Source organism: Dryobates pubescens, chromosome 34, assembly GCF_014839835.1.
Source record: "Dryobates pubescens isolate bDryPub1 chromosome 34, bDryPub1.pri, whole genome shotgun sequence".
Lineage (NCBI taxonomy): Eukaryota > Metazoa > Chordata > Aves > Piciformes > Picidae > Dryobates > Dryobates pubescens.
The window spans coordinates 3,565,811-3,589,981 of NC_071645.1; the positions used below are offsets into that span (position 1 = coordinate 3,565,811).

The following is a 24,171-nucleotide window of genomic DNA, read 5'->3' on the forward strand; positions in this document are numbered from 1 at the left end:
GGGGCTCCTGCTGAGCTGAGAATTAAAAACCTACATTTTCACTCCCTCCCACCCTCAGCCTACCCCTCATTTTGAACATCAGGTTGTAAATGATGCATAACCCTTCTGGGCCTTCTGCCCAGGCACAGAAATTTTCCCCTACCAAGGGAATTAAAAACTAGGTTAAACATCCTTGTCACTCCAGTAAGTTCCTTAAAGCAGATGCAAAACACTTGGGTTTTTTTGGTCACTTCTCATCAGAGTTTTGTGACAAGATTCCCTTCAAAGGCTGGAGGTGTTAGGTCACAGCTGGGAGAGGCTTGTGGTGGCCAGACAGCCACTTCTGTGTTTAACAGGCTCATTCTGCAACACCAACAGTCCTTCCAAAAGTTATCAGGGTAAGGTTAGAAGTCATTGTAAGGCACCTACAACAAAGCTGGGGAGGGACTTTCTAGGGTAATGATAAGACTAGGGGGATGGAACAAAAATAGAAATGGGTAGATTCAGATTGGATGTTAGGAAGAAAGTCTTCATCAAGAGGATGGTGAGACACTGGCACAGGTTGCCCAGGGAGGTGATAGAAGCCTCATCCCTGGAGGTTTTGAAGGCCAGGCTGGATGCGGCTCTGAGCAACCTGATCTGGTGTGAGGTGTCCCTGACCATGGCAGGGAGGGTGGAATTAGATGATCCTTGAGGTCCCTTCCAGCCCTGAAAATTCTATGATTCTATGATTTAAGTGACAGTACATCTGAATGCACACATTCATCACCCTGAATGCTGCCTCCTTGACTGAGCATCCTGTAGCCAGCCAGTGATGCTCAGATACGAAGCATCCCAAGGTTCAAGGGATCAGGCTCCCACACGGGGCATCTTCACCGCCAGCTCCCCATTGTTTAAAGAGGAGGTAGAAGCATTCAGAAGATCCTTTTTAAAAGCCCTGCTCTCAACACATGGTACACATGTCACTGATACACAATTAGCTGCATGTGTGCAGTGACGGAGCCATTGGCAGAAGAAGTGTACATCTAAAGGAAGAGAAAAGCAAGAGACGTGCCGTGACATGTTATCATTAGGGAGTCATAATTTCCTTCCTGTAGTCATACAACAGCTGTCACTAACATCTTGAACACAGACCATCTATTAGAATACCATAGCAAATGCCTTTTCAGGCAAAAGAAAGAGAGGGCATGTTAACTGGGTGAATAGCAGGAAGAATATTTTGACAGCTTGAATGCATTAACCTCCCTGGAGAACGCCCACAACCTTAGCTAGAACTTGGCTTGGTAGATACCTTCCACATGCTGGGTGAGGAACGAGGGAATCCAGAAGCTCCATTGCAGGCACACCCAGAGGCCTCAGCTGTCCAGGGGCCCATTTTGGTAGGCAAGGGAGATGAATTTGCCCGTAGGCAACCTGTTCCAGTGAGGGTGGTAAGACACTGGAACAGATTGCCCAGGGAGGTTGTTGATGCCTGCTCCCTGGAGGTGTTCAGGGACAGGTCGGATGAGACTTTGAGCAACCTGGGCTAGTGGAAAGTGTCCCTGCCCACAGCAGGGGGTTTGAAGTAGGTGATCTTTAGGGTCCTTTCCAACCTAAATCATTCTATGAATCTATGAGGCTATGAATTGTCATCTCTGAGATGTGTCTCTCCATCTCTATCTTCCCAGGTTTGCACTTTCAGCTTGGGTTCAGATGGATCAAAGTGGATGTCTGACATAGTGTGGAGTCCTGTCTTGTAGGCAGAGGGAATAACAGCACAGGTTGCCCTTATGAGAATATATCCACTAGCCCTGTCTCCAGGAGGAAGGCAGGCATTCTTTACCTTCTACCTATGACTGTTCCTCAACACAAATGTCTCACCAAAGATGCCATAATTGGCATTTCACAGAATCGCCAAGGTTGGAAGAGACCTCAAAGGTCATCAAGTCCAACCTGTCACCACAGACCTCATGACTGAACCATGGCACCCAGTGCCACGTCCAATCCCCTCTTAAACACCTCCAGGGACAGTGACACCCACACCTCCCCTGGGCAGCACATTCCAAGGGCTAACAACTCTCTCAGTGAAGAACTTTCTCCTCACCTCCAGCTTCAACTTCCCCTGGCACAGCTTGAGACTGTGTCCTCTTGTGCTGGTGCTGCTTGCCTGGGAGAAGAGACCAACCCCCACCTGTCTGCAACCTCCCTTCAGGTAGTTGTAGAGAGCAAGAATGTCTCCCCTGAGCCTCCTCTTCTGCAGGCTAAGCAACCCCAGCTCCCTCAGCCTTTCCTCATAGGGCTTGTGCTCAAGGCCTCTCCCCAGCCTTCCTGCTCTTCTCTGGACACCTTCAAGTGTCTCGATGTCCTTCTTAAACTGAGAGGCCCAGAACTGCATTTCAATTTGATTTCAAGCAATTCAGCCTAAAGTAGCTTGTGGTTTCTGCCTTAATCTTGTAACATCTAAGCAAGCTACACACCACTGCCTTCAGCAGGAATCCAGCTTCTCTTACCAATAATACAGCAGCCAACACACTTTAAGAACACGTTTTCCTCCCAAGGATGAGGTCCTCAAGGGTTACAGCGCTAGGGCCACGTTCAGGCACCTTGAACGTTTGCCATAAATAGTTTATCTAAAGGCAGCCTGCTTATTAAAGCTTTCAGTGCAGCTTTTCCAGGAGCAGCATTTCTCATTACAAGGCAGGCTGCAACAGCTCATCAATCTTGGGCAAAAGATAATTAATCAGCACCCAGAGCCGCTTTTGCAAATACAAAGCCTGGTTGAAACAAACCAAACCGGGAGAGCGGAGAGGGGGGTGGTGAAGAAAACACAACACCCAAACCCATGACAGAGCTGTTGGCACTTGCCAACTCCTCTTGATTAAACTTATTTTCACCTCCAGGTGCACAGACAGGATGAGTTTTGTTAATTAAACCTGCCAGTCAACTCATTATGCATTCAATTAAGAAAGCCTGATGCCTTCATTTTCCGCAGCTGGCGGGCTGCGCGCCGTTAGCCTGCCTAAGTTCTAACGGGGAAGGGAGAAGAGAAGCTCCAAAACGTGGGCCAAGTGAGGTAGTTGCTAATTGCACAGCCTCTTGGTGCTTTGTCTTCCTCTTGGTGTGGAGGCTGTAACGGATGGGGCTGTTCATCAGGCGTGCAGCGCAAGGGGAGGCAGAGAGTGGAAGAGGCTGTTTTCGTCTCGTTTGGAAACACGGAGAGGTGCTCAGAATATTCATGATAGACTCTGGCAAGGTTAAGAGATGAGGAGAGTGGCACCTAGATGCCATGGTGATGAATGCTGTGTGAATAGATTAGACAGAGGCCCTGAAGCTTCTCTAAAATTGTAGGGGTTTAATTTAGATGAAAGATAGCCTTTATTCTCAAGGCACCACACCGAGAGTCAGCAGATCTGGATGCAGGCCCTGGCTCTGCTACAAACTCCCTGCATGACCTTGAGTAAATCCCAGAGGACCAGGCTTTAAAGATATCCACCATTCTACCCTTCAAGTGGCAACCCTCAGCCACCTCTGTGCTCCTCATCTATCCACCAGCAACTTGCTTCCTCTGCGCCATCCACTCTGAGCTATTTATATTCAGCTTCCCGAGAACAGACACTATCTCTTGTTACACTGCTGCAAGCAAACCTGTTCCAACAGATCTCCAATCTCAGGTGACAGACCCAAAGACAACCTGCAGCATCTGTGACAAAAGGATTTGTGGCTGCTTCCACCAATTTTGCAGATACCTCCTGCGGACATTTCTAAGGCTGCTTCGTGCTGGCCACAAACACAAGAAAGGACCTCCAAGAGAGGTGGCCCAGTCTGTGGTGCTCTGAGGCACAGAGTTCATTTCTTTCCACTGGTTCTGTTGTTTTCTCCAGGTTTGCAGACTTCTGATATAGCTGCCTGCACAGGTAACAGGTGTGAAGGGTGCTGGATTGGATATTCTGTGTTGGAACCAAGCCACAGGATGGATCATAGAATCAGAAGGATCAATAAGGTTGGAAGAGACCTCAAGGATCATCAAGTCCAACCTGGCACCCAATACCTCATGACTACTAAACCATAGCACCAAGTGCCACATCCAATCCCTTCTTGGACACCTCCAGGGATGGTGACTCCCTGGACCTCCCTGGGCAGCACATTCCAAAGGCTAACAACTCCCTCTGGGAAGAACTTTCTCCTCACCTCCAGCCTAAACTTCCCCCGGCGCAGTTTGAGACTGTGTCCTCTGGGTCATAGCCTCAGAGAGACCCTGACCTCTAAATCCAGCTAAATAACCTTGTAATTGGGTCTGTTATTTGGAAAATGCCATATTTAGGTTCTGATCTTTTTTTTTGTTGTGCTGGCCCAGACTTAGCCTGGAGCCTTTCCCATCCCAGGTGAGAACTTGGCCCACTGTGCCAGCAGCTGCTCTCTTCAAGGAGTCTGCTTGCCCTACAAAAGTCTTCTAAAAACCATGGCTTAGCCTCACAACTGGATGAAGAAACAAATAAATAGAAAGTGGTAAAATCTCTGGCTTTTTTAGGCAGCCTGTCATTTCTGAATTCCAGCCAGCCAGAGATGTCTACCACTTTTTCCAGTAGATGATGGTTTGCAATTCCACCCACGTGTGAACAGTTTATTGACACATCCTAGCACAGAAAGGCCAGCAGCTACTGCTAAACAACCTTCAGACAGGCCAAGTTTGCTTCCCCTCCTCAATGTTCCAAAGCAGGAAAACAGTTTGGTTTTCTCTGTGCTGCTCATCTCTCATCTGATCCTGCTCTCTACCCCATAGACTAGAAAGCTGGATGCCCTGGCTGTGTGTTCAGCACACCTTCCAACAACCAGCCTTTGGACAACTGAAATTTGTCCTGGTTATGCTAATCCTTCCTTCCAGGCTGGAGCTGCTCAGGGGGTGGTCCAAGCCCCAGCATCCCTGAGAACACTTTTGCATGTCCCTCCTCTCCAGGCTGGAGCTGCTCAGGGGGTGGTCCAAGCCCCAGCATCCCTGAGAACACTTTTGCATGTCCCTCCTCTCCAGGCTGGAGCTGCTCAGGGGGTGGTCCAAGCCTCAGCATCCCTGAGAACAGTTTTGCAAAGCTGCTCCTAATGTCCTTGTAAAACAAAGCCATTTTCTCTGTGCTGCTCATCTCTCATCTGATCCTGCTCCTCACTCCATACACCAGAAAGCTGGATGCTCTGGCTGTGTGTTCAACACAGCTTCCAACATCCAGCCTTTGGACAACTGAAATAATGAACACAGGATCTGAGAAAGGAAAGGCAGGATGTACCCAGGGTCTGTGTATAAAATTGTCTCATCCTCTAAAGGCCTAATGTTGTTGTATCTGTTTCCTAAACCTAGAGGCAACAATTGAAAATGCCACCCTCAGCACAGGTCACTGTCAGCAAATTACTGCTTTCTTTTGGATGAGGAGGCCCTAACCTAAGCAGCAAGGAAGGATTAGCATAACCAGAACAAATTCAGAGTTACTGCACTTTATAATAGCAAATCCTCACTGCTTTAGCTCTTTCCTACTTGAAACACAGCTATTACCCTCATGGTGTATTGTGTCCAATACTTAACCAGATTGAAAGGATGCCTGAAAGAAGACTACCTCCTTTAGCATATTAGAGTAAATGAAATAATTATTGTTCCCTCACCACTCTGATTTTTTTCTTTGTAATCCAAGAGCTGTAATGATATTTTACATGTATTAAATTAAGACTCAGTCTCTGTAAGGTAGGAAATACTCCCACTTGGTGGAACCAAGAGACAAAGAATTGGCCACTGTGTGTAATACCACAGCCTCTATGCATGCTGCTGGGTAGGAAGGTTGATTTGCAAGTGTTACTGAGGCAATAGCAGAGCAGAGAAGCTCTGGAAAGCACACAGCTGAACTAAGAGCTTTACTTCTGTTCTCAGAAGCATCTCAAGACCTTGCAGCTCATGTCACTCTTGAGTGACAGCAGGGTCACAGAATCACACAGAATCACAGAACCACCAAGGCTGGAAGAGACCCCAAAGATCATCAAGTCCAACCTGTCACCACAGACCTCATGACTAAACCATGGTCCTTAACACACTTTAGAAAGTGAAGCTGTACTAACCCTAACCCCACAGCCACTAATAAGACTGCCCTCAACCCCTGCATCACACTGCTCATGCAGATTCTTCCATCTAAAACCTTCTACTGATCCTCAGGCCAAATGGCCCTTAGGTCCAAAGTGACCTCCTTGGCCCAGAAGCTAAACTTGTTAACAACATTTCTTGCAAGAAATATCCTTCTCTCTGCTGAGGTCTGAAAATGATTTTCCCCTCCTGGCAGATGGCAGAGCTGCCATACAGTTCACATCTTGGCACAGCTACAGGCTGTCCTGCCAGGAGTTTTCTGGAGCACAGGATCATTGGAGCTGCATAGCAAATTTTGGAAGGAGTCAGTGGCACAGAGGAGCCTCAGAGGAGAAAGTTCTTCACAGAGGGAGTTGTCAGCCTTTGGAATGGGCTGCCCAGGGAGGTGGTGCAGTCACCATCCCTGGAGGTGTTCAAGAGGGGATTGGACATGGCACTTGGTGCCATGGTTTAGTTAGACATGAGGTGTTGGGTGACAGGTTGGACTTGATGATCTTTGAGGTCTCTTCCAACCTTGGTGATTCTATGATTCTATGAACATCCAGACCCAATACAAAACCAGCTACTCTAAAAAAATGTGCCCTAGTCATAGAATTATAGAACTGGTTTGGTTGGCAAAGCCCTCTAAGATCATCAAGTCCAACCATCAACACAACACCACCACGGCCATTAAACTATGTCCCAAAGTGCCATGGCCACACATTTCTTTAACACCTCCAGGGGCAGTGACTCCACCACCTCCCTGGGCAGCCTGTTCCAATGCCTGACCACTCTTGCAGGAAACAAATGCTTCTTAATCTCCAACCTAAACATCCCCTGGCACCATTTCAGGCTATTTCCTCTTGTCTTATCACCTGATACCAGGGAGAAGAGACCAACTCTCACCTCTCACCACTTCCTTCAGTAACTACTGCTTGAGCTATTTCTCTGTGTGAGAACTCTCTCTGTGCATTTAACATGCACAAGTATTGCTTAAACAGCCAGCAGGTAAAGCTAAAACAGGGGACTGAGAGCTGCATTAGACAAGTTGAATGCTGCAATTAAAACACCAGGAGGATCTGCAGGCTCTATACATCGTGTACCCACTAGATGGGGCAAAAAGCTATAGTCTCCTTAAAAAGCAATGTAATTCTCCAGGTGCTCCTTTCACTATAGATTCACCTGGTTCATATAATCAGGGAGAAGGCCACAGCAGAAAGAGCTGTAAGTGCTAAACTGCTTTCTTCCGTCACTTCCCAAACTGCTCCAGGCTGGAGCAGCCCAGTGCCTTGGCTGTGCTCCCATTTTCCTCACATCCACACTGATGTGCCAGGAATTGAACAGCCCAGCCAAATGCAGCCTCTGCAGCAGAGCTGTCACTTGGAAAGGGGGTCCTCTGCTGAGGAGGATGTGCAGGGGCTCCTGTGGGCTGCCCTGATGTTACAAAGCAAAGAGCAGCACTTTGTAAGTGCAATGAACCCCATGCCAACTCACAGCTCCAAAGAATTTAGACTGGATGTTAGGAAAAACATTATTGCCTGCAAGAGTGGTCAGGGATTGGCACAGGCTGCCCAGGGAGGTGGTGGAGTCCCTGTCCCTGGAGGGGTTCAGGAAACCTGTGGCCATGGCACTTCAGAACATGGTTTAATGGCCATGGTGGTCTTAGACCTATGGTTGGACTTCATGATCTTAGGAGCCTTTGCAAACCAAACCAATTCTATGATCAATTCTATGATTCTAAGTTGAAAGAGGAAAGGAACTTAACTCTTCCCTTGCCAATAATTCTCCTCCTGCACAAACATTTTACAAACTTACTGTGTCAATCTACTTGCTGACCTTGGACCTCTGCCTTCATTTTAAGGCCCTTCTACTTTGGTCACACCAGAGCCTTTTGTCTAGGCAGTGCTGGTGTCAGGAGGTGTTTTAGGCTGGGCTCTGAACTTGGAGGCAGAGTGTACAGAGTAAATCTCTTCACTCCCCATGGAATTACACTAGCTTCAAACTGATGAGCCTGCTGGGGGGATCAGGACACTTCCTTCAGAAGCAGTTGTTCTGAAAACTGCATCTCTCCCCCTTCAGCATCACAACTATGTCCAGTATTTGCCTTTCACAGGATGAACATATTCCAGTCTGAGTGATTTCAGGTGTGGCACAGGAACTAATTACATGTATTCTCTAGTACTGCACTCACAAACTGCCCAAGTAAGCAGCCTTCTGGTTTTATGCTTCTAGGATGCAGGGATTTACACACAGCAATGCTGACAAACCAGACACTGACTTGATGACCCCAGGACAGAGCACAGAATCCTGATCCAAAGCCCATTAGACATGAGTAGAAACTACAGAGAAGCTTCCACTGCAGGTGCTCAAGAGGGGATTGGATGTGGCACTTCGTGCCATGGTTTGGTAGTCAGGAGGTGTTGGGTGACAGGTTGGACTTGATGATCTTTGAGGTCTTTTCCAGCCTTATTGATTCTATGATTCTATCTCTCATGGGCCATCTAGAAACTTCCCAAACCTACCTGGAAAACTCTTGGAGGATGAAATTCAGGTATCAGGTAGGTTTTGCAGGCTGAAATCCCCAAACCCACCACACTAATTACACTGTAATCCCAAACTCAGCCCAGCAGCCCGTTCAGCACCGAAAACCCAAGGCATTTACAGGCACACTCAGCCCACATCTCTACTCCTAGCAATTTCTGCAACAAGTGGAGTGGCCATTAGACCCTCATCTGTGCCTACCAGAACAGTATCAGCATTTGCTATAACCACAGACTTCAAATGAGCTTTCTAAACACCACAGTCTCCTCCCCAATGGAAGGACCATCAACCCACACCCAGAATTACCAGCTGATTAATGAAATTTTCCCACCTCAAAAGGCTTCTCCTCTTCTTTATGCTTTAGTAAGACCACGTTACAGGAACTTTAATAAGACTTGGGGAAGCTCCACAAAGAAAAAAACAACAATTGAATTACTGTGAACTTCCAACCTCTGAAGCCAGGAAGAGCTGATTCACCCAAAGAGTTGCTGTGTCCCTGTAGCTCTTTCCATAGCACAGCACTGGTCTCTGCTGTGTGCCTGCTTCCCCATGTCTTGTTAAACTGGACCCCTCTGCAGAACTTGGCACAGAAGTTAACTTTTTGCATCCTTCAACCTGTTTCCTGCCTTCTTGCCCCTCCTGCAGCGCCTCCTCGCTTCCAACAGACTTCTGGCAACTTCTCACACAGAAGAAGAACAGACTTCCAGCAGACTTCTCACACAAAGAGAATCCAGATTCAGCACCCAAATGGAACAAGTCAGCTCATTGTCATCCTGTATGCCTCACTACCAAAAGGCAGCTGCTCCTGGTCAGAATCATGCTGCTGTTTTGACAGGGATAAGTTTAAGGCAGGCAGTATAAAATCTTCAGTCCAGTCTCCGTCAGACTAATGAGCAGGCTGAATGCTGACTCCCAGACTGAATCAGAGCACATATGAATGTAGCCAGTTAATTTAGTTTGCCTTGCCCGTGGCTCAGGCTGGCCTGGGTTTCTGATTTCCACCCTGAAAGCTCTCCTGTACCTCCAAGGACGGCAATTCATCGCTAACAAGCCACCACCCTTTTCTCCACCACTACCAAAGCACCTTGCAGTACTCTGAGAGGCAGCCTGTGGCTCAGGATCCCATTCGAGCTAAATATCCTAATGCAGTCCCATTAAAGGTCTCATGTCATGGCTCAAAACCTCATCTTCAATCACACTCTTGGCCTGCAGATACTGTACCTCCATTCATTTCATTCTTTGCCCCCCAACCTCCTTGGTTTGTAATAAATAATTGCCAGGCTTTCAAGGAGGAGGATAAATGGAAACAAGTCATTTGAGGCCTGCATTAAAATCAAGTGCTCTCATCTCTCTTTACCTGACCTGCTGGAAACTTCCTTTTCGGCCCTGCTCCAAATCAATAGCTGAGAGCAGCATGGTGCCTGCTAAATAGCATCAAGCAAACCTACTTTGTATGGGAAGAACAGAGAGAAAGTCCATACTTAAATGCCCTTGGGAAACTTTTGCCTCACAAGTAACTGCATCTCACCACAGAGACAGATAAATTTCAGTGGAGCAACTCCCAATCTATTGAAGACATGGCTGGAAAATATTTCTATACAATATTCAGTGTTAAAAGTTCCTTTCAGCACAGTTAAGTAAGGGAAGCTGATCCCAGCTCATATGTCTGCCTTCCTTATGGTGTCAAATCCAGAGCTGAGGGAGGAAGACAGACATCTGTCTGTATATCCTGTAAGGATGCCTGATCTTGTGAGCCCCATCTGCTGTGAAACTCTGTGTTTGGATTTGTTGGGGAGCCAAATATTGTGGAGAATGCAGTGAAATCTTTCAGAAATAAAGCAGAACTTCCATACATCCTAGAATCATAAAGGTTGGAAAAGACCTGCTAGGATCATCAAGTCCAACCTCCTACCCAACACCTCCATGACCACGGTAGCTCCCTGCTTTGAAATATCTCTGTGAGTGTGTCAAAGACTTCAACCTCCAGCAAACAGCTTGGGAACAGCAAAGCTAGGGAAAAAAGACCACTTTCAGTCACCCTGTAATTAAGCAGCTCCAACCTCCTTATTCATGCTGGTGAGAAATGCACTGGAGTCACTTCAGTTCTGGGGTTTTCACTGACCACACAGTTTTTTCTTTACAGCAAAAAGTAGACAAATGTGCAGGAGCACAACTGGTGATAGCAAATCTCATTGCTTCAACTCTTGCCTTAAAAAGATTATACAACCTTACTTCAGATTTAAGAGCTCTAGGACCAGGCCTTGACTTTGCCACTGCTTACAGGCATTGTTAAACTCTGTGGACTGGAATATGAAAGGACAGGAAAGAAATCTCTGCTCCCTTACAGGGCCTTTTCTTTCATAAACAAGTCAAAACAGCACTGTCCCAGGGACAGCTCATCTGCTTGTGACCTCAGCCATGTGCTAAACAAGCTGGCCAGGACCATCTCATGCTACAGTCAGTGCACAAAGCCAGGGCTCTCACCTCAGGAACCTGTCCAAAAGGGCATAGGGAATTATTCCAGCAGCTCTTAAGGAAGGTGACAATCAAGCAAGGGTAAACAGCTCACCGTTCTGCAGGAGTTGAGAGGACACCCCTGAGGCTCTCTGCATGCCTTGCAAGCAGGCAGAGAGGAAATTCAGTATTATCAGCAAACACAAGAGGGAAGTGCAGCACCAAAATCCAACCTGCTGCATGGGAAAGAGCAACAGGCTTTCAGGCTGGGCTTAAAGCTCTGTGCTCACACACTGGGGACAAGGGCATAGAAGAGATAGGTCATTGCATGGTAGAGCCTTTCCTCCCTCCCCTTGTGCTTATGCCTGGAGCCATGAACAATCTAATTTACTTTACATGTCTCGAAGGGGGCCATTTTCCTGAACAACACTGCAAGCTGCAGCTGAGTACAGGATGTGTGGTAGCCACAGTTTCCAACTACTTAAACAAGTGTTGCCATTTAAACCCAAGGTTAAGTTCAGCTGGACTGCAGGAAGGTACTTCTGCAATTATCCAAAGTTTTTCTTGTCTAAAGCAAACTGTTTCAATAGGTACTCTCTGACAGATGCCTCTAAAAAGACAATGTCACTAGACCCTAGAGCAGGAATCTGAATCCAGCCACACTGGACTCTGTATCCAGTATTTCAGAGGTCAATACAGGAAATCCTACCAGGTTTAATGGAGATAATGAGCTTTCAGACTGTACTTTGAACACAGCCACAACAATTCTCCATCTTAATGATGCTACAGAAGGATTCCAAGTCCCTGTGTCAAGCACACCCTGTTTCAAAAATGATTTTTAGGTTGTAAAGAGGATTCCTGCAGGATCCCTTTGCATTTCCAGAACACCCAAAGGACAGCTGTACTTTAGGACCCCTAGAAGTTCTCCAAAGACCCTTTCTCAGATGATGAAAGTCTCTGATGCTTCATTACTATGTTTTCTCTGAAGTAGCTGATCAGTTTGCTTGGGCTGAACACACCTGAGCAGCAGCATCAGTGGCTCTGGTTCATGTTTCTCAGTGGCCCCTCAGCTCTCTCCCACCCCTGGCTCCTGAACTGGCCACAGAGACCACCAGGCAATAACACTTCCATTTCCTACCCTTTCCCATTTCTGAGCAGGTCTGTGCATCACTGGGTGTGCAGTATCGGCCCCTGCACCAGGGACTGTCCCCTCCGTTAGTCAGCAGCACACAGCATGGTTGTCATTCATAGAATCACAGAATTGTTTCAGTGGGAAAAGACCTCTAAGACCATGAAGTCCAACTACCAACCTAACACCACTATGGCCACTAAACTAGGGGGTTTGGAGCACAAGCCCTATGAGGAGAGGCTGAGGCAGATGGGGTTGCTTAGCCTCGAGAAGAAGAGGCTCAGGGCAGACCTTCTTGCTCCCTACAACTACCTGAAGGGAGGTTGTACCCAGCTGGGGGCTTGTCTCTTCTCCCAGGCACCCAGCAGCAGAACAAGAGGACACAGTCTCAAGCTGCACCAGGGGAGGTTTAGGTTGGATGTTAGGAAGAAGTTCTTCACAGAGAGAGCGATTGCCAATTGGAATGTGCTGCCCAGGGAAGTGGTAGAGTCACCATCACTGGAAGTGTTTAGGAGGAGACTTGATGAGGTGCTTGGTGCCATGGTTTAGTTGATTAGATGGTGTTGGATGATGGGTTGGATGCGATGATCTTGAAGGTCTCTTCCAACCTGGTCTGGTCTAGTCTAGTCTAAACTATGTCCTGAATTACTCTGGGGTTACTTCTAACTCAGCATAACACCAAGGATTCCTACAAGGCTAAGGGCCATCTACACAGATTCAAGTGAAATAGGAGTCCACATTAGAAGTAGGAAGCTCAAAGCCTTCATCCAGACTCTGTGTTCTTTAAAATGAGGTGTATACAGTGTGGAAATGTTCCCTGGAGTCAAATGGAATGAGAAACAGATGGGCAATGATTTGCAAACAGGAACTCTTTTCTTTCCTTGTTTGCTTGCCTTGTTTTGTTTATCCCTCAAAAGCCTAACAAGAAACACAAGTAGGATCACACAACTGCAAGCTACTTCATACGAGCAGGGGAGAACAAGCAAAGCTACAAAGCACTGACAAAGCACCACATTCCTTTTTATGTGATGTGTTGAGTAGGGCACCGAGTCTTACCTTGGCCCCCAGTCCAGCAGACATTGATGCATGGACTTAATTTTATCACTGGGAGTCCAACGAGGCTGTGCTGGGTGGTGAAGTTAAACATGTGTGTAGGCTTCTAGGGCTGCAGCCAGCCTTACCCAGTAAATCTTAATTACTCCTCCTTTTTTTTTTTTGTGGTGGATGACAAGAGCAAGGTTTATGCTAAGTGTTATTAGCAGAGATTAGAGTTTTGACTAAGCATATTTAATTTGCTGCATCGTTCAGTCAGATGAAGACAGCTGAAATCAAAGCACCATGGAAATTTATGCTCTGATTGCAGCGTTTCAAGTAAATGACTGCAAAGAGTTCCACGTGGAGCCACATGGGGGGGGGGGGGGGGGGGGGGGAGAGGGGGAGAATTTAATTTGCAGAGAACAGCCTCTAGCTTTTAGCCCTTCCTCTAATGAAGATCTAAATAGGAAATAAATTGCAAGTGCTCGCAGCTGAAGCAGGATGTTGGATGATGTTCATTCATATTGAAATTGCAGCTTGAAGCTCCTCTCCAGCTCCAGAAATGTATCTGTAACGGCCATACACCTACATGGAAAGTAATCCTCCCCTCTCATTAAAAGATCTGCATTATTCAAGTGCTGGTTTCCAGCTTAAATTATTAGCATAAACAGGAAAAAAAACCGAAATAAACCAAAATGGGTCTTTTATCGTAGAATCATAGAATCAATAAGGTTGGAAAAGACCTCAGAGATCATCAAGTCCCAACCTGTCACCCAACACCTCATGACTATTAAACCATGGCTTCAAGTGCCACATCCAATCCCTTTTTGAACACCTCCAGGGATGGGGACTCCACCACCTCCCTGGGCAGCACATCCCAATGGCTAACAGCTCTTTCTGGGAAGAACTTTCTCCTCACCTCCAGCCTAAACCTCCCCTGGCACAGCTTGAGGCTGTGTCCTCTTATTCTGGTGCTGCTTGCCTGGGAGAAGAGACCAACCCCCACCTGGCTACAACCTCCCTTCAGGTAGCTGGCAATAAGGTCTCCCCTGAGCCTCCTCTTCTCCAGGCTAAACTATCCCAGTTCCCTCAGCCTCTCCTTGCAGGGCTTGTGCTCGATGCCTCTCTGCAGCCTCATTGCCCTTTATGCTCCTAAGCAGGTTTGATGACTACATTAGAAGTATTTTTTCCCCCTAATTTTGCTTATCAATGCCACTCCTGCTTTACTGCACTTCTATTATTTCTGTTTCAATGAACTTCGTGAAACATGATTAATCACTTTCACTTTTGCTTGTAAGCACTTTCACTCTCTTCTCCACCCAAAAGCTGTTGCTCATACCATAGAATCATGGAATTGTTAACGCTGGAAGGGACCTCAAGGATCATCCAGTTCCAACCCTCCTGTCATGGGCAGGGATGCCTCACACTACAGCAGGTTGCTCACAGCCACATCCAGCCTGGCTGCAAACACCTCCAGGCATGAGGCTTCCACCACCTCCCTGGGCAGCCTGTGCCAGGCTCTCACCACCCTCATGGGGAAGAACTTCTTCCTAACATCCAGTCTGAATGTACTCCCATTTCTGCTCCATTCCCCCCAGTCCTATCACTCCCTGACACCCTTAAAACTCCCTCCCCAGCTTTCTTGTAGCCCCCTTCAGATTCTGGAAGGCCACAACTAGGTCTCCTGGGAACCTTCTCTTCTCCAGACTGAATAGTCCGAACTCCCTCAGTCTGTCCTCATAGGAGAGGTGTTCCAGCCCTCTAAAAAACTCCAAACAGAGGATCCAATTTGTGTGGACAAGCCACTTTGGGACATGGTTTAATGGCCACCATGATCTTAGGACTTGATGATCTTAGAGGTCTTTTCCAACCAAAACAATGCTATGACTCAATGAAAGTTAAAAAGAGAGAAAGAAAAATGAGAAAAGGAATCAAACCAGTCCTCAGCATCACTCCACTGCTTTTAGCTTCTTATTGCCTCTCTTGGAGACAAAAGCAAATCACCAATCTTCAGATCTTTTCAAACAGTTCTACAAAATAATCAGGAAGATTTCAAGTGGCCATAAACACCTCCTTCCCTTTCCTTTTTTTTTCAGCCTTATGTCAAACAAATGTGGTTTTCTTCACGTAATCTGACAGTGGTCCCATTCACGAGGACAGGAATGCAGCCAAACAAATCCCAGCAACAAACAAGAACAATTACAACAAAAGCAAAAGTCAAAAAAGAAAGGAAGGCCTCTGCAGAAATGCTGCAGACTTTGTACAAGCTCCTGCAGCTCAGCATATTTACTGTGTGTGGGAGTTGGGGAAATCCCAGCAGCTTTCTATTGTATCTTGTTATTTCTTGGCTCCTTCCCAGGCGAATAAATAATCATCACGATACAGGAGATTCATACAAGCATAGCAGAAACAGACATGAAATCCAACAGATAAGATAGCCAATGCTCAAGATGTTTCTTGCACATGGGCTAGAAGTTGGGAGTCTATTCATCTTGTTTGCTCAACTGTTCTTCCTCTCACAGGGACCAGGATTACAGTGAGCAGACTGTGGCAGAAACTAGTTAACCATGCATCTCAAGCCCCGAATTGGTGGATTTCATGCCAGTGAAGTGCTGTGAATTCACCACCACTCACTGGTGGCTTCAGTTCCCTTTGCAAGTCCCACCTATGTGACTGAAGAGGGGCTGCAAGCATTTTCCACAGCACACTGAACTCACTTCCCTCTGGCCAGCTGCACTGCTGCAGCAAGCAGCTCTGTAAGGAGAAACTCAAAACGTGCAGCTATTTGCTGAAGATGTGAAAGGATGCAGTGCTGCACAGGTTAAGAGAAGGTGAACTCCATCTTTGCACTGCTCCTTCTCCTGTGGCTTGTTCATGTTTCAATGACCCCTCAAAGGTCATTTTGCTGAGTCTGCCAAATGAAGCTACCAACCCCTCCCAGGAGGCAAATTCTGCTCTTATGTACCCTGAGTATCCTCCCTCCGTGGGGCCACTGAACTGAGAGAACTGGGCTCCAGAGGAGAAGAGTTGGCACAGTAAATCATTTCCTAGGCACATCCAGCAAGAAAGTCAGGACTCCTCCCTCACACAGAATCCTCCCTCAATGCTCAAAGCATTTAAAAATACATCTGTTATTTTATTTTTCTTTTACATTGAAATCTGGGCTTGGAAGTTAATCAAGCTGCACCAGACGTCATCTCCTGCCCTCTGCTCTCAAAGTGAAATACCTGAAGGACACTTTGCCTCTTGACATACCTGATGGTCCTGCTTGACTCCACAGCTCTATGCACAAAGAAAGAGATTATGATGAAATTTTGTCTGTAAGGAGGAGAATACACTCCAAATTGGAAGGAAATCCAAGCTAGAAAAGCAAATTCTCCTGTGCCTGTGACCAGCTTGGATCCTCCAAGCCACAGCTGCTCTCTAATGAAGCCAAAAGTGCTGTGACCAACCCTGGGCCCAAATCCACCCCCACACCTCCAGGTTTGCAGCAGAGTGTGGAGTTACAGCCTCAAGGCAATAAAAGCTGAAGATGGCTAAAAATTCTCTGGTCCTTAGGGGGTGCTCTGCAGCCCTCATGAATCCTCCCAGAGCCCAAATCTCATGACAGAAGTTTGAGGTGAGGTAGATACAGTGAAAGGTGAGAAAGTCCTTTCACAGCCTTCTGCATAAAGTACAGAACCCTGTTCTCCTATAAACCAGATGCTCTTTCTATTTTTAAATGCTCTGGAGGGACTCAAATATTGCAGTGATGAGAGAAGAGGAGGCTCATGTAAGTACCTATGCAGATGGATGCTTAGCAAAGGAAGGAAACTATCCCTGTGGAACAGAACCACAGAGAAATGCTCATTCCAGCTCAATTATCAAAGCCCAGACAGGTAAAATAGCTGGACAAAGGTGTTTTAGGCTTTAAGATTAAGCTGCTCACAGGAATGTTGTCCTTCCACTTTCACCAAGGCTCAGCAGTTCTTCCAAACATGCTCAGATGGGTGTTAAAACACAGAAACCCAAGCAGTCACAAAACACTGCCCACAGAGCAATGATCAACAGCAGAGGAAAAGGGCTGAAGTCTGCTGAAGATTCTTTGGTCTTAGCTCTGTAAAAACTCTGATTAATATTACTTTTTTTTGTACTCAATTTGCATGCTGTTCTGAATCAAGTGTGAGGCAGCTGTTCGTTTTTCTCGGTGATAAATCATCTTTTCTTGCTGTTGGGGAACTCAGGAGACAAAACAATAAGAAGAAACAAGAAGAAGAGGAGGGAAAGTGCTGAGGAGGGACTCAATTCCACTTTTAATTATTTTGCACATTCTGATGCTCTGTCCCAAAGGTTTGTGTGCACACTTCAATGTGCAGGCAAATAACTGAAGGATGGACTTGCCAAAGCAAGGTGAGGGAGAAGCCTTCCTCCCATCTGCTGATGGGCCTGAAGTTGCCCTGCGGAATAACTGTGTGTGTAAAAAGGTTGAAGTGTGGGAATCATTGCAAGACCAGGCTCCAAGTCTAGGAAACTGCAATCTTGCTGTGTCCTTCACTGCTCAGCATTTGCTCAGGCTTTGCCCTAGGGCAGATTTTCTCTTCGCTGGGGGAAGGAGGAAGAAGGGACAAGTCTTTGCCTTGCTGCTCCTACAAAAGAGGTGCTGGCCCAGGAAGACCTCCACATCCTGTTCCTTTCCCTTTCCCTGTCCCTCCTTCCCCCGTTCTGGGGGCAATAATGCATTTCAATTGGTCATAATTCAAAAGCAGAGCCTTGAACAAGGACTTTCTGAAAGCATCTGACCCCTTTTTTAAGGCAGGGAGGTGAGGAAGGAGGAAAGCAAACTCCTTGTTCTGTTTCCTGCTGTTGTGCTGGTATATTTCAGAGTGCTGCCATTGTTAGACTCAACCCTTTGCATGCAAATGAGAGGAGGTTGTATCAGGCTGGGAAGATGGCTAAATTTGGCTCCAATTCCTCAGGAGCCTGACCTCTTCCTATTGAAGTATACAGCAACACTCCCACTCACTGTCTAGTGGGGCAGTTTTAAATACATCACTCCCCTCCCCCCCCCCCCCCCCCCCCCCCCCCCCCCCCCCCCCCCTATTATTTCTGTGTTGCATTGAAGGAAATGATATAAATAACCCCCCTAAGGATGCATTTTCCTGTAGGTAAAAGAGATCACATTGGAGTTTCACTCAGGAAAAAAGTTAGAGGAGCACCAAGAGCAGAGGCAAGCCTCTTGCTACAGGAACTCACACACTTGCCTGGCTTTGGGCACCTGGAAGTTGTTGCTCTGGAGTCAGGAGAAAGGGTAGCAGTAGTTATTTAAGCACACAGAAATGTCTAGGATGACAGCAAGGGGGAGGGGGGTGGGGAGAAGCAGCAAAAAATATCAGGAAGATTTTAGGTGAATCTCTCTCAGCATTTTTAAATCAACTGCATGGCACAGATTTCATTCAGGCACAATCATTTCATATATTTCCTTCCTCCCCCCAATTATTGCTAATCTGGGGACTCAAACACCATTTTCTGTGTGTTTAACAAATTTTCTTTCTACTTTTATTTTCTCTCCTTTTCCTCATGTGATCACTCTGACAGCTCCCATTTTTAGCTGGGAGAAAAAAAAGGGGAAAGTGGGAGGAAGCATTATTTCAAGGCACATATTTAAATGCTGGGGGAAAATACAGGGACTGCTTCCCAGTGAAAGGGTTTCCAAGTAATAAAGCACAGCCAGATCAGATGCAGAGGCACTCCCCAAAGTTCCAAGGACATGAGGCACTTCTCTTAGCAGTGGACCTTGAAGTGCTGCTGCTGCCTTGAGATGCTTTTTCAAGCCAGTGTGCAGCCAGCCCCATTGATGGACTACAAATGATACGTAACATCCCAGTTGTGTTCCTTCTTGCTTGCTCTAACACCTCTGATGTTTCCAGTGGAGTTAGCTACAGCAGTTCATCCAACCATCAAAACTTCAGTATTATAACTTCTATAATGTGGATATTTGATTATTTTTTATATGGATGCTATGAACCTGTCACAGCTCAAGGAAAGAGATTCTCATCTGGGCAAAGCCCCTGGAAGCTACTTCCATAGCAAACTACATTTCTGTGGTTATTTCCTGATTGAGTAATCCAGCTGGAGCAAAAATCCATGCATGAGTGAAGCATAGCGAGTGAAGTCAAAACACAACACCCCTCATGGGTTTCTGCTGGCTGCAAATCCCTCTACATTGATCACATTCTCCTGGGAATTGTCTGCAAGTGCTTGTTAGGGAGGTGGGGGTCAGTGTTACCTTGGTATTTCCATCTTGTGCTTTCACAGGTCCACAACTAGCTGTGCCTTTGTGGTGCCCCTAGCATGGCTGGACGTGAGTTCATCAGTGATAAACAGGAGTTCATCAGTGATCAACACTTCTGGGGGCTCTGACAATGTATGTTTCAGCACAAATATTGTTAACAACGATCCTAAACTCTCCTCCTCCATTAAAAGAGAATAGATTAGGTGCCTGATCCCGATTTCACAGCTGCAAAATGTCTGCCATGGCTGAAATCCGTGATTAAACGCTTCTTGGATTCACACACAGACTCTAACGAAGGACTTGCCAATTAATAGTGGGGGTAAACGAAAGACTCAGGGCCTCCGCAACATCAAAGGGCTTGAAAGTGACTTCAAGAAATGAACAAGCAGTGCTTTGTGCAATGTCCTTCTGGAGCTTGAATTTTCATGGTGCTTGTTAGTTCAGGCAGTGTGAGGATGACTTGCTGGCCTGTTGTCCTGGTGGGAACACAGCCCCCAGTGTGGCATGGGAGCGCTGGCTGCAGCATGTGCTCCTTTCTCTTCATGCCTCTGGCTAAAGCAGCAGAAAATAAACTGGCATGGGAGGGGAAGGAGTAGATAGTTGGGAGCTTTCCCCTTCTCTGGCTTCATTGAGACAACAAAATGGAAATGGGCTGTTTGTTTTCTCTAACGCTAATAACTGTAGTGACAGATTTGTCTCTGCCAGCATTGCTTTCCTTCCCCAATGTAAACTGCTGTACCTTAAAAAAAAATATTTCTTAGTGGGTTTTGTTTGTTTACAGGGTTGTAACTTCATACTGCTCTCTATAACCCTTGAGCTGAGCCTGCTCTGGGAAGATCAGTATTGATATCTTGTCCTTAACAATGAGGGGAAAGCAGAGAGGCTGTGGGGTGCATGGTAAAGGAGGGAAGAGGAGGACCTCAAGGAAAAAAAAAAATAAAAGAGGGAAGAAGGAGCCCCGTTGTCACAAATAAACCCCTTGGTTTACAACCCCAAAGATACCAAAGCGAAGTCTGAACTGAAATACAACAGGGAAGAAAATAGCGATGTTTGTCTCACCCTGCCCGTAGGAACATGCAGCTTTTGCGTGGGAGCAGACCTGACACCGGGAGGGGCAGGGACTGCCCTGGAGCTGACACGCTCCGAGGCCCGAACTTCAAGTGACAGCCTGGAGAGGGCTGAGAAGGATGCAGAAACACGCGAACCAAGGGGAAATTTTGGGAGCATCCGACTACATCTGGATTAACCACTAGTGCTACCAAACCAAAGCAATGCCGAGTGATGGAGAGAGCCTCTCAAGCACTGTCATGCAGAGCACCCTGCCTGCCTTCTGCTCTCTGCCCTGTGCAGTTTGGTCCATATTGCACTGAGCTTTTCCTCCAAAAGACAAGAAAAATAAATTACAACAAACGTTCGTCTGTGCAGTAGTATTAGCTTCCTAAAGCACGCCTTCGCTTCTCCCATCCGCTCCAGCAGCGGCGCTGCCCCGCGCATCCCCCGTGCCTCACTCCGCACATCCCCATCCCTCGTTCCGTGCGGCCCCCGTCCCTCGCTTCACTCCGCGCCTCCTTCTCCCCCTGCTGCGGCTCATCTCCAGAGTAGCGGCCGGCAGCGGGTGAGCGCCGCAACCCCTCGGGGGGCCGGAGCGGGGCCAGGGCTGCCCCCGCCCGCCCGGAGGCGGCTCTAAGCACGGGGGCGGGCGGCTGCTCCTCGGCGCTCCGGTGCCGGCGTGGGGCTGCGTGGGGCGCGCACGTGTGGCGGCGGGGGCCGAGCGGCTGGGCTGGGCTGGGCGCGGAGCGGGGAGGGAGGCAGGGCCCGGCCGCGGCCCCCGGCGGGGCGCTGGGCGCTGCGGGTGTGCATGGCCCTGCGCGGGCGGCGATGGCTGCGTGATGGCCCAGCGCGGGCAGCCCGCACCGCACGCCATGGCTGCCAAAGAGGAGCTGTACAGCAAAGTCATCCCCCGGCGGAACCGGCAGCACCGCGCGGGGACCATCAAACATGGCTCGTCGCTGGAGATCCTGCTGTCAATGGGCTTCCCCAAAGCTCGGGCGTAAGTCGCCGCACGGCCCCCTTCCCCCCGCGGCTCTTCCCCCTTTCGTTTTACGGCGGCGAGAAGCGACGGGCGCCTTTCTGCTTCGCTGCTCCAGACCGCCACCGGCGGCCGGCGCCGCGCCGAGACCGCGGGAGGGAGCTCCGGCCACCGGGGATGCAGGGCAGCCACGGGATGCGCTGCCGGGAGCGGCCCGGGTAGTGGACGGATGCGCTGCCGGGAGCGGCTCGGCGCGGCCGGGATTGTGCCGCCGGCAGCGGCCCGGGGATGCGCTGCCGGAGCGGCCCGGGGATGCTGTACGGGCCGAAGGATGCGCCGGGTCCCCTCTCCCGGCGGCCGCCGCAGCCAAGCAAGAGCGCTGGCCCGGCTCCGGGGGGCGAGGGAAATGGTGAGGTGGTGGCGTTAGGGGGGTGGAAGGTACTGTCCCGGGGCGCGTCCCCCCCCTGTCCCGTCCCGCAGGGTGCTGAAGGGCCTGGGCGCTGCCCGGAGTAGCCAGATTGCACTGCACGGCGCAGGCAACCCTGGAAAGTTTGGGATGGCCGGGGAGGCAATTTTTGCCTCGGCAGTTGCAATCAGAGCCCATCGCTCCTGCACTTTGAAAATGAGGAGCCCTTGGCACAACTGCTTTGGCTCACTCGGTCACCCGGGAAATTTCCTTTAATCCGTGTACAAGCCAACAAAAAAGGGGAAGGGAGCAATAGAAGAAGATTGCCCTAGTCCAAAGTGGTAGGTTTTTCTTACCCAATTTAGCAATGCCCTGGTGTAATCTCCCTGCATGTGCTTATGCTTAAAATTAATTAGGCAGCAACCTAATGCTAACTTAATAATGACTCCCCAGGTTTAAACGTAGTGACTCCTGAAGTGGGACTTTGCACTTCAGGGTGCAAATGAACCCAGTGGGGATTTGGATGATTCCTTGATCTGCTTAAGTTTTCCTTTTATTGTTGATGCTAGTCAGAAAGCAGAGGTTTTGCAGCCTGTCTTTGGGCATTTTTTGAAATAAATATGCATGAGGACATATGTTATCTGTGGATTCATGAGATTGCCCTAGCACACACAGAGAATCTGATGTATGTTTTCCATTGTCCTGCTTGTGCTTTGTCTGCCAGTGATCTGTAGATATCTATTGAAAGCAACATACAGCAGTTATGTACAGTGAATGCAAATGTAGATAGTAGGGGACTGGTGACTTCATGCTCTGCTCGCTTCAAAACCCAGATGTGCATCTTTCAGTGGAGCTAGAGATAAAAACAGCTTGGATCTCTGAATGAAACTAGTTACAACAGTGCCATCAAGGCTGACAGCCCTGGTCTTACCTAACTGCTAGCTGAGGAGCTGTCTATGGTTCAAAGACTTGCCCAAGAAAACTATAATATTTGACAAAAAATAGACCCAAAGCTTCAGCATACGAGATAGGGAAAGTTAAACCCAGAGAACAAGGCAGAGAAAGGGGTAAAATATCCCCAGCTGCACAGAGTACTTATTGTAAATATAATTTGAGGTAAAATTCTTTACAGTGAGGGGGGTGAGACACTGGAACAGGTTGCTCAGGGAGGTCATGGATGCCCCTTCCCTGGAGGTATTCAAGGGCAGGTTGGATGAGGCCATGAGCCATCTGGTCTAGTGGAAAGTGTCCCTGCCCATGGTAGCAGGGGGGGGTTGGAACTAGATGACCTTCAAGGTTCCTTCCAACCCAAACCATTCTGAGTCTATGCAAGTTGACTTGATATTAAATTCAAGACACTGCAATATCACTAACTCTGCTGTCTGCTGGAAGGAGGCCACTTCCCTGATCTGAAATAGCAATTAGTGCCCCTATTCCAAACTGCTGGAAATACTGCAAATAATTAATTGTTAAAGCACAGATAAGTAAAGCAGAAGTAAAACAGAGCAACTAAGTACTGCCACCAAGGGTACAGCATGGAATGGCCTGCAGGTTCAGAAGCATGGCAGATAGGACTGCATGGCAGATAGGACTGCATGGCAAAAGGACATTGCCCAAAGGTCACTGCTTCACAGAGCTGCTCTTCAACTGGCAGCATATTACTTTGCAAGTGTGAATGAAAGAGATGACCAAGTTGCCAGGGATGTGAAAACACCTTTGCTTCCCAAAGCTGGTATTGAGAACTAGCCTTACAGTAAAGCCCCTTTGAGCCTCCTCTCAGAACCCACAGCCCTGTTTTCTATCCCAAAGCCATAGATATAGAAGCAGAGAGTTCAGCAAAACAGGGGACTGCAGCTATGTGCCTGTAGATGCTGCATACAAATACAAGCCAGGCTGATACTTAGAAGTGGTGGCCATCTGTTTGGATGGTTTATGCAAAACAAAGCTCCCAAGTTGTCAGACTAGTCTGTCAGGCACGTCACAAAATGCCTTCAGTGGCCTCCTGGCTTCTTGTTAGAGCCAGGGGGACTGACAGGGAGGACTGCTGAAGCCAGGGTAAAGAGACACAGGAGCTACCTGAGATCACAAGAGTGCTGTTTTCAGATACAGTATCAAGACAGTACTGACATCTTGGGAAGTAGAATCATAGAATCAACAAGGTTGGAAAAGACCTCAAAGATCATCAAGTCCAACCTGTACTCACATTGCCTAACTTTCAGCTTCTAATTCAGCTCGAGTAACTTCATGTACCTCA

The 24,171-nt window shown here is 47.9% G+C and overlaps 1 protein-coding gene across 2 annotated transcripts in view; it reads left to right on the forward strand.

The window, feature by feature from the left end:
* Positions 1–21,085: 21,085 nt before the first annotated feature.
* The window catches only part of UBASH3B (ubiquitin associated and SH3 domain containing B), a 77,666-nt gene continuing 74,580 nt past the window's right edge, over positions 21,086–24,171 (forward strand). The window contains exon 1 of one of the 2 annotated variants that reach the window (XM_054176033.1): positions 21,086–21,532. In XM_054176033.1, coding sequence (XP_054032008.1) covers positions 21,372–21,532 — 161 coding nt within the window. In that variant the 5' untranslated portion in view covers positions 21,086–21,371. The remainder of the gene's footprint in view (positions 21,533–24,171) is intronic. The other variant, XM_054176035.1, reaches the window with a different exon arrangement.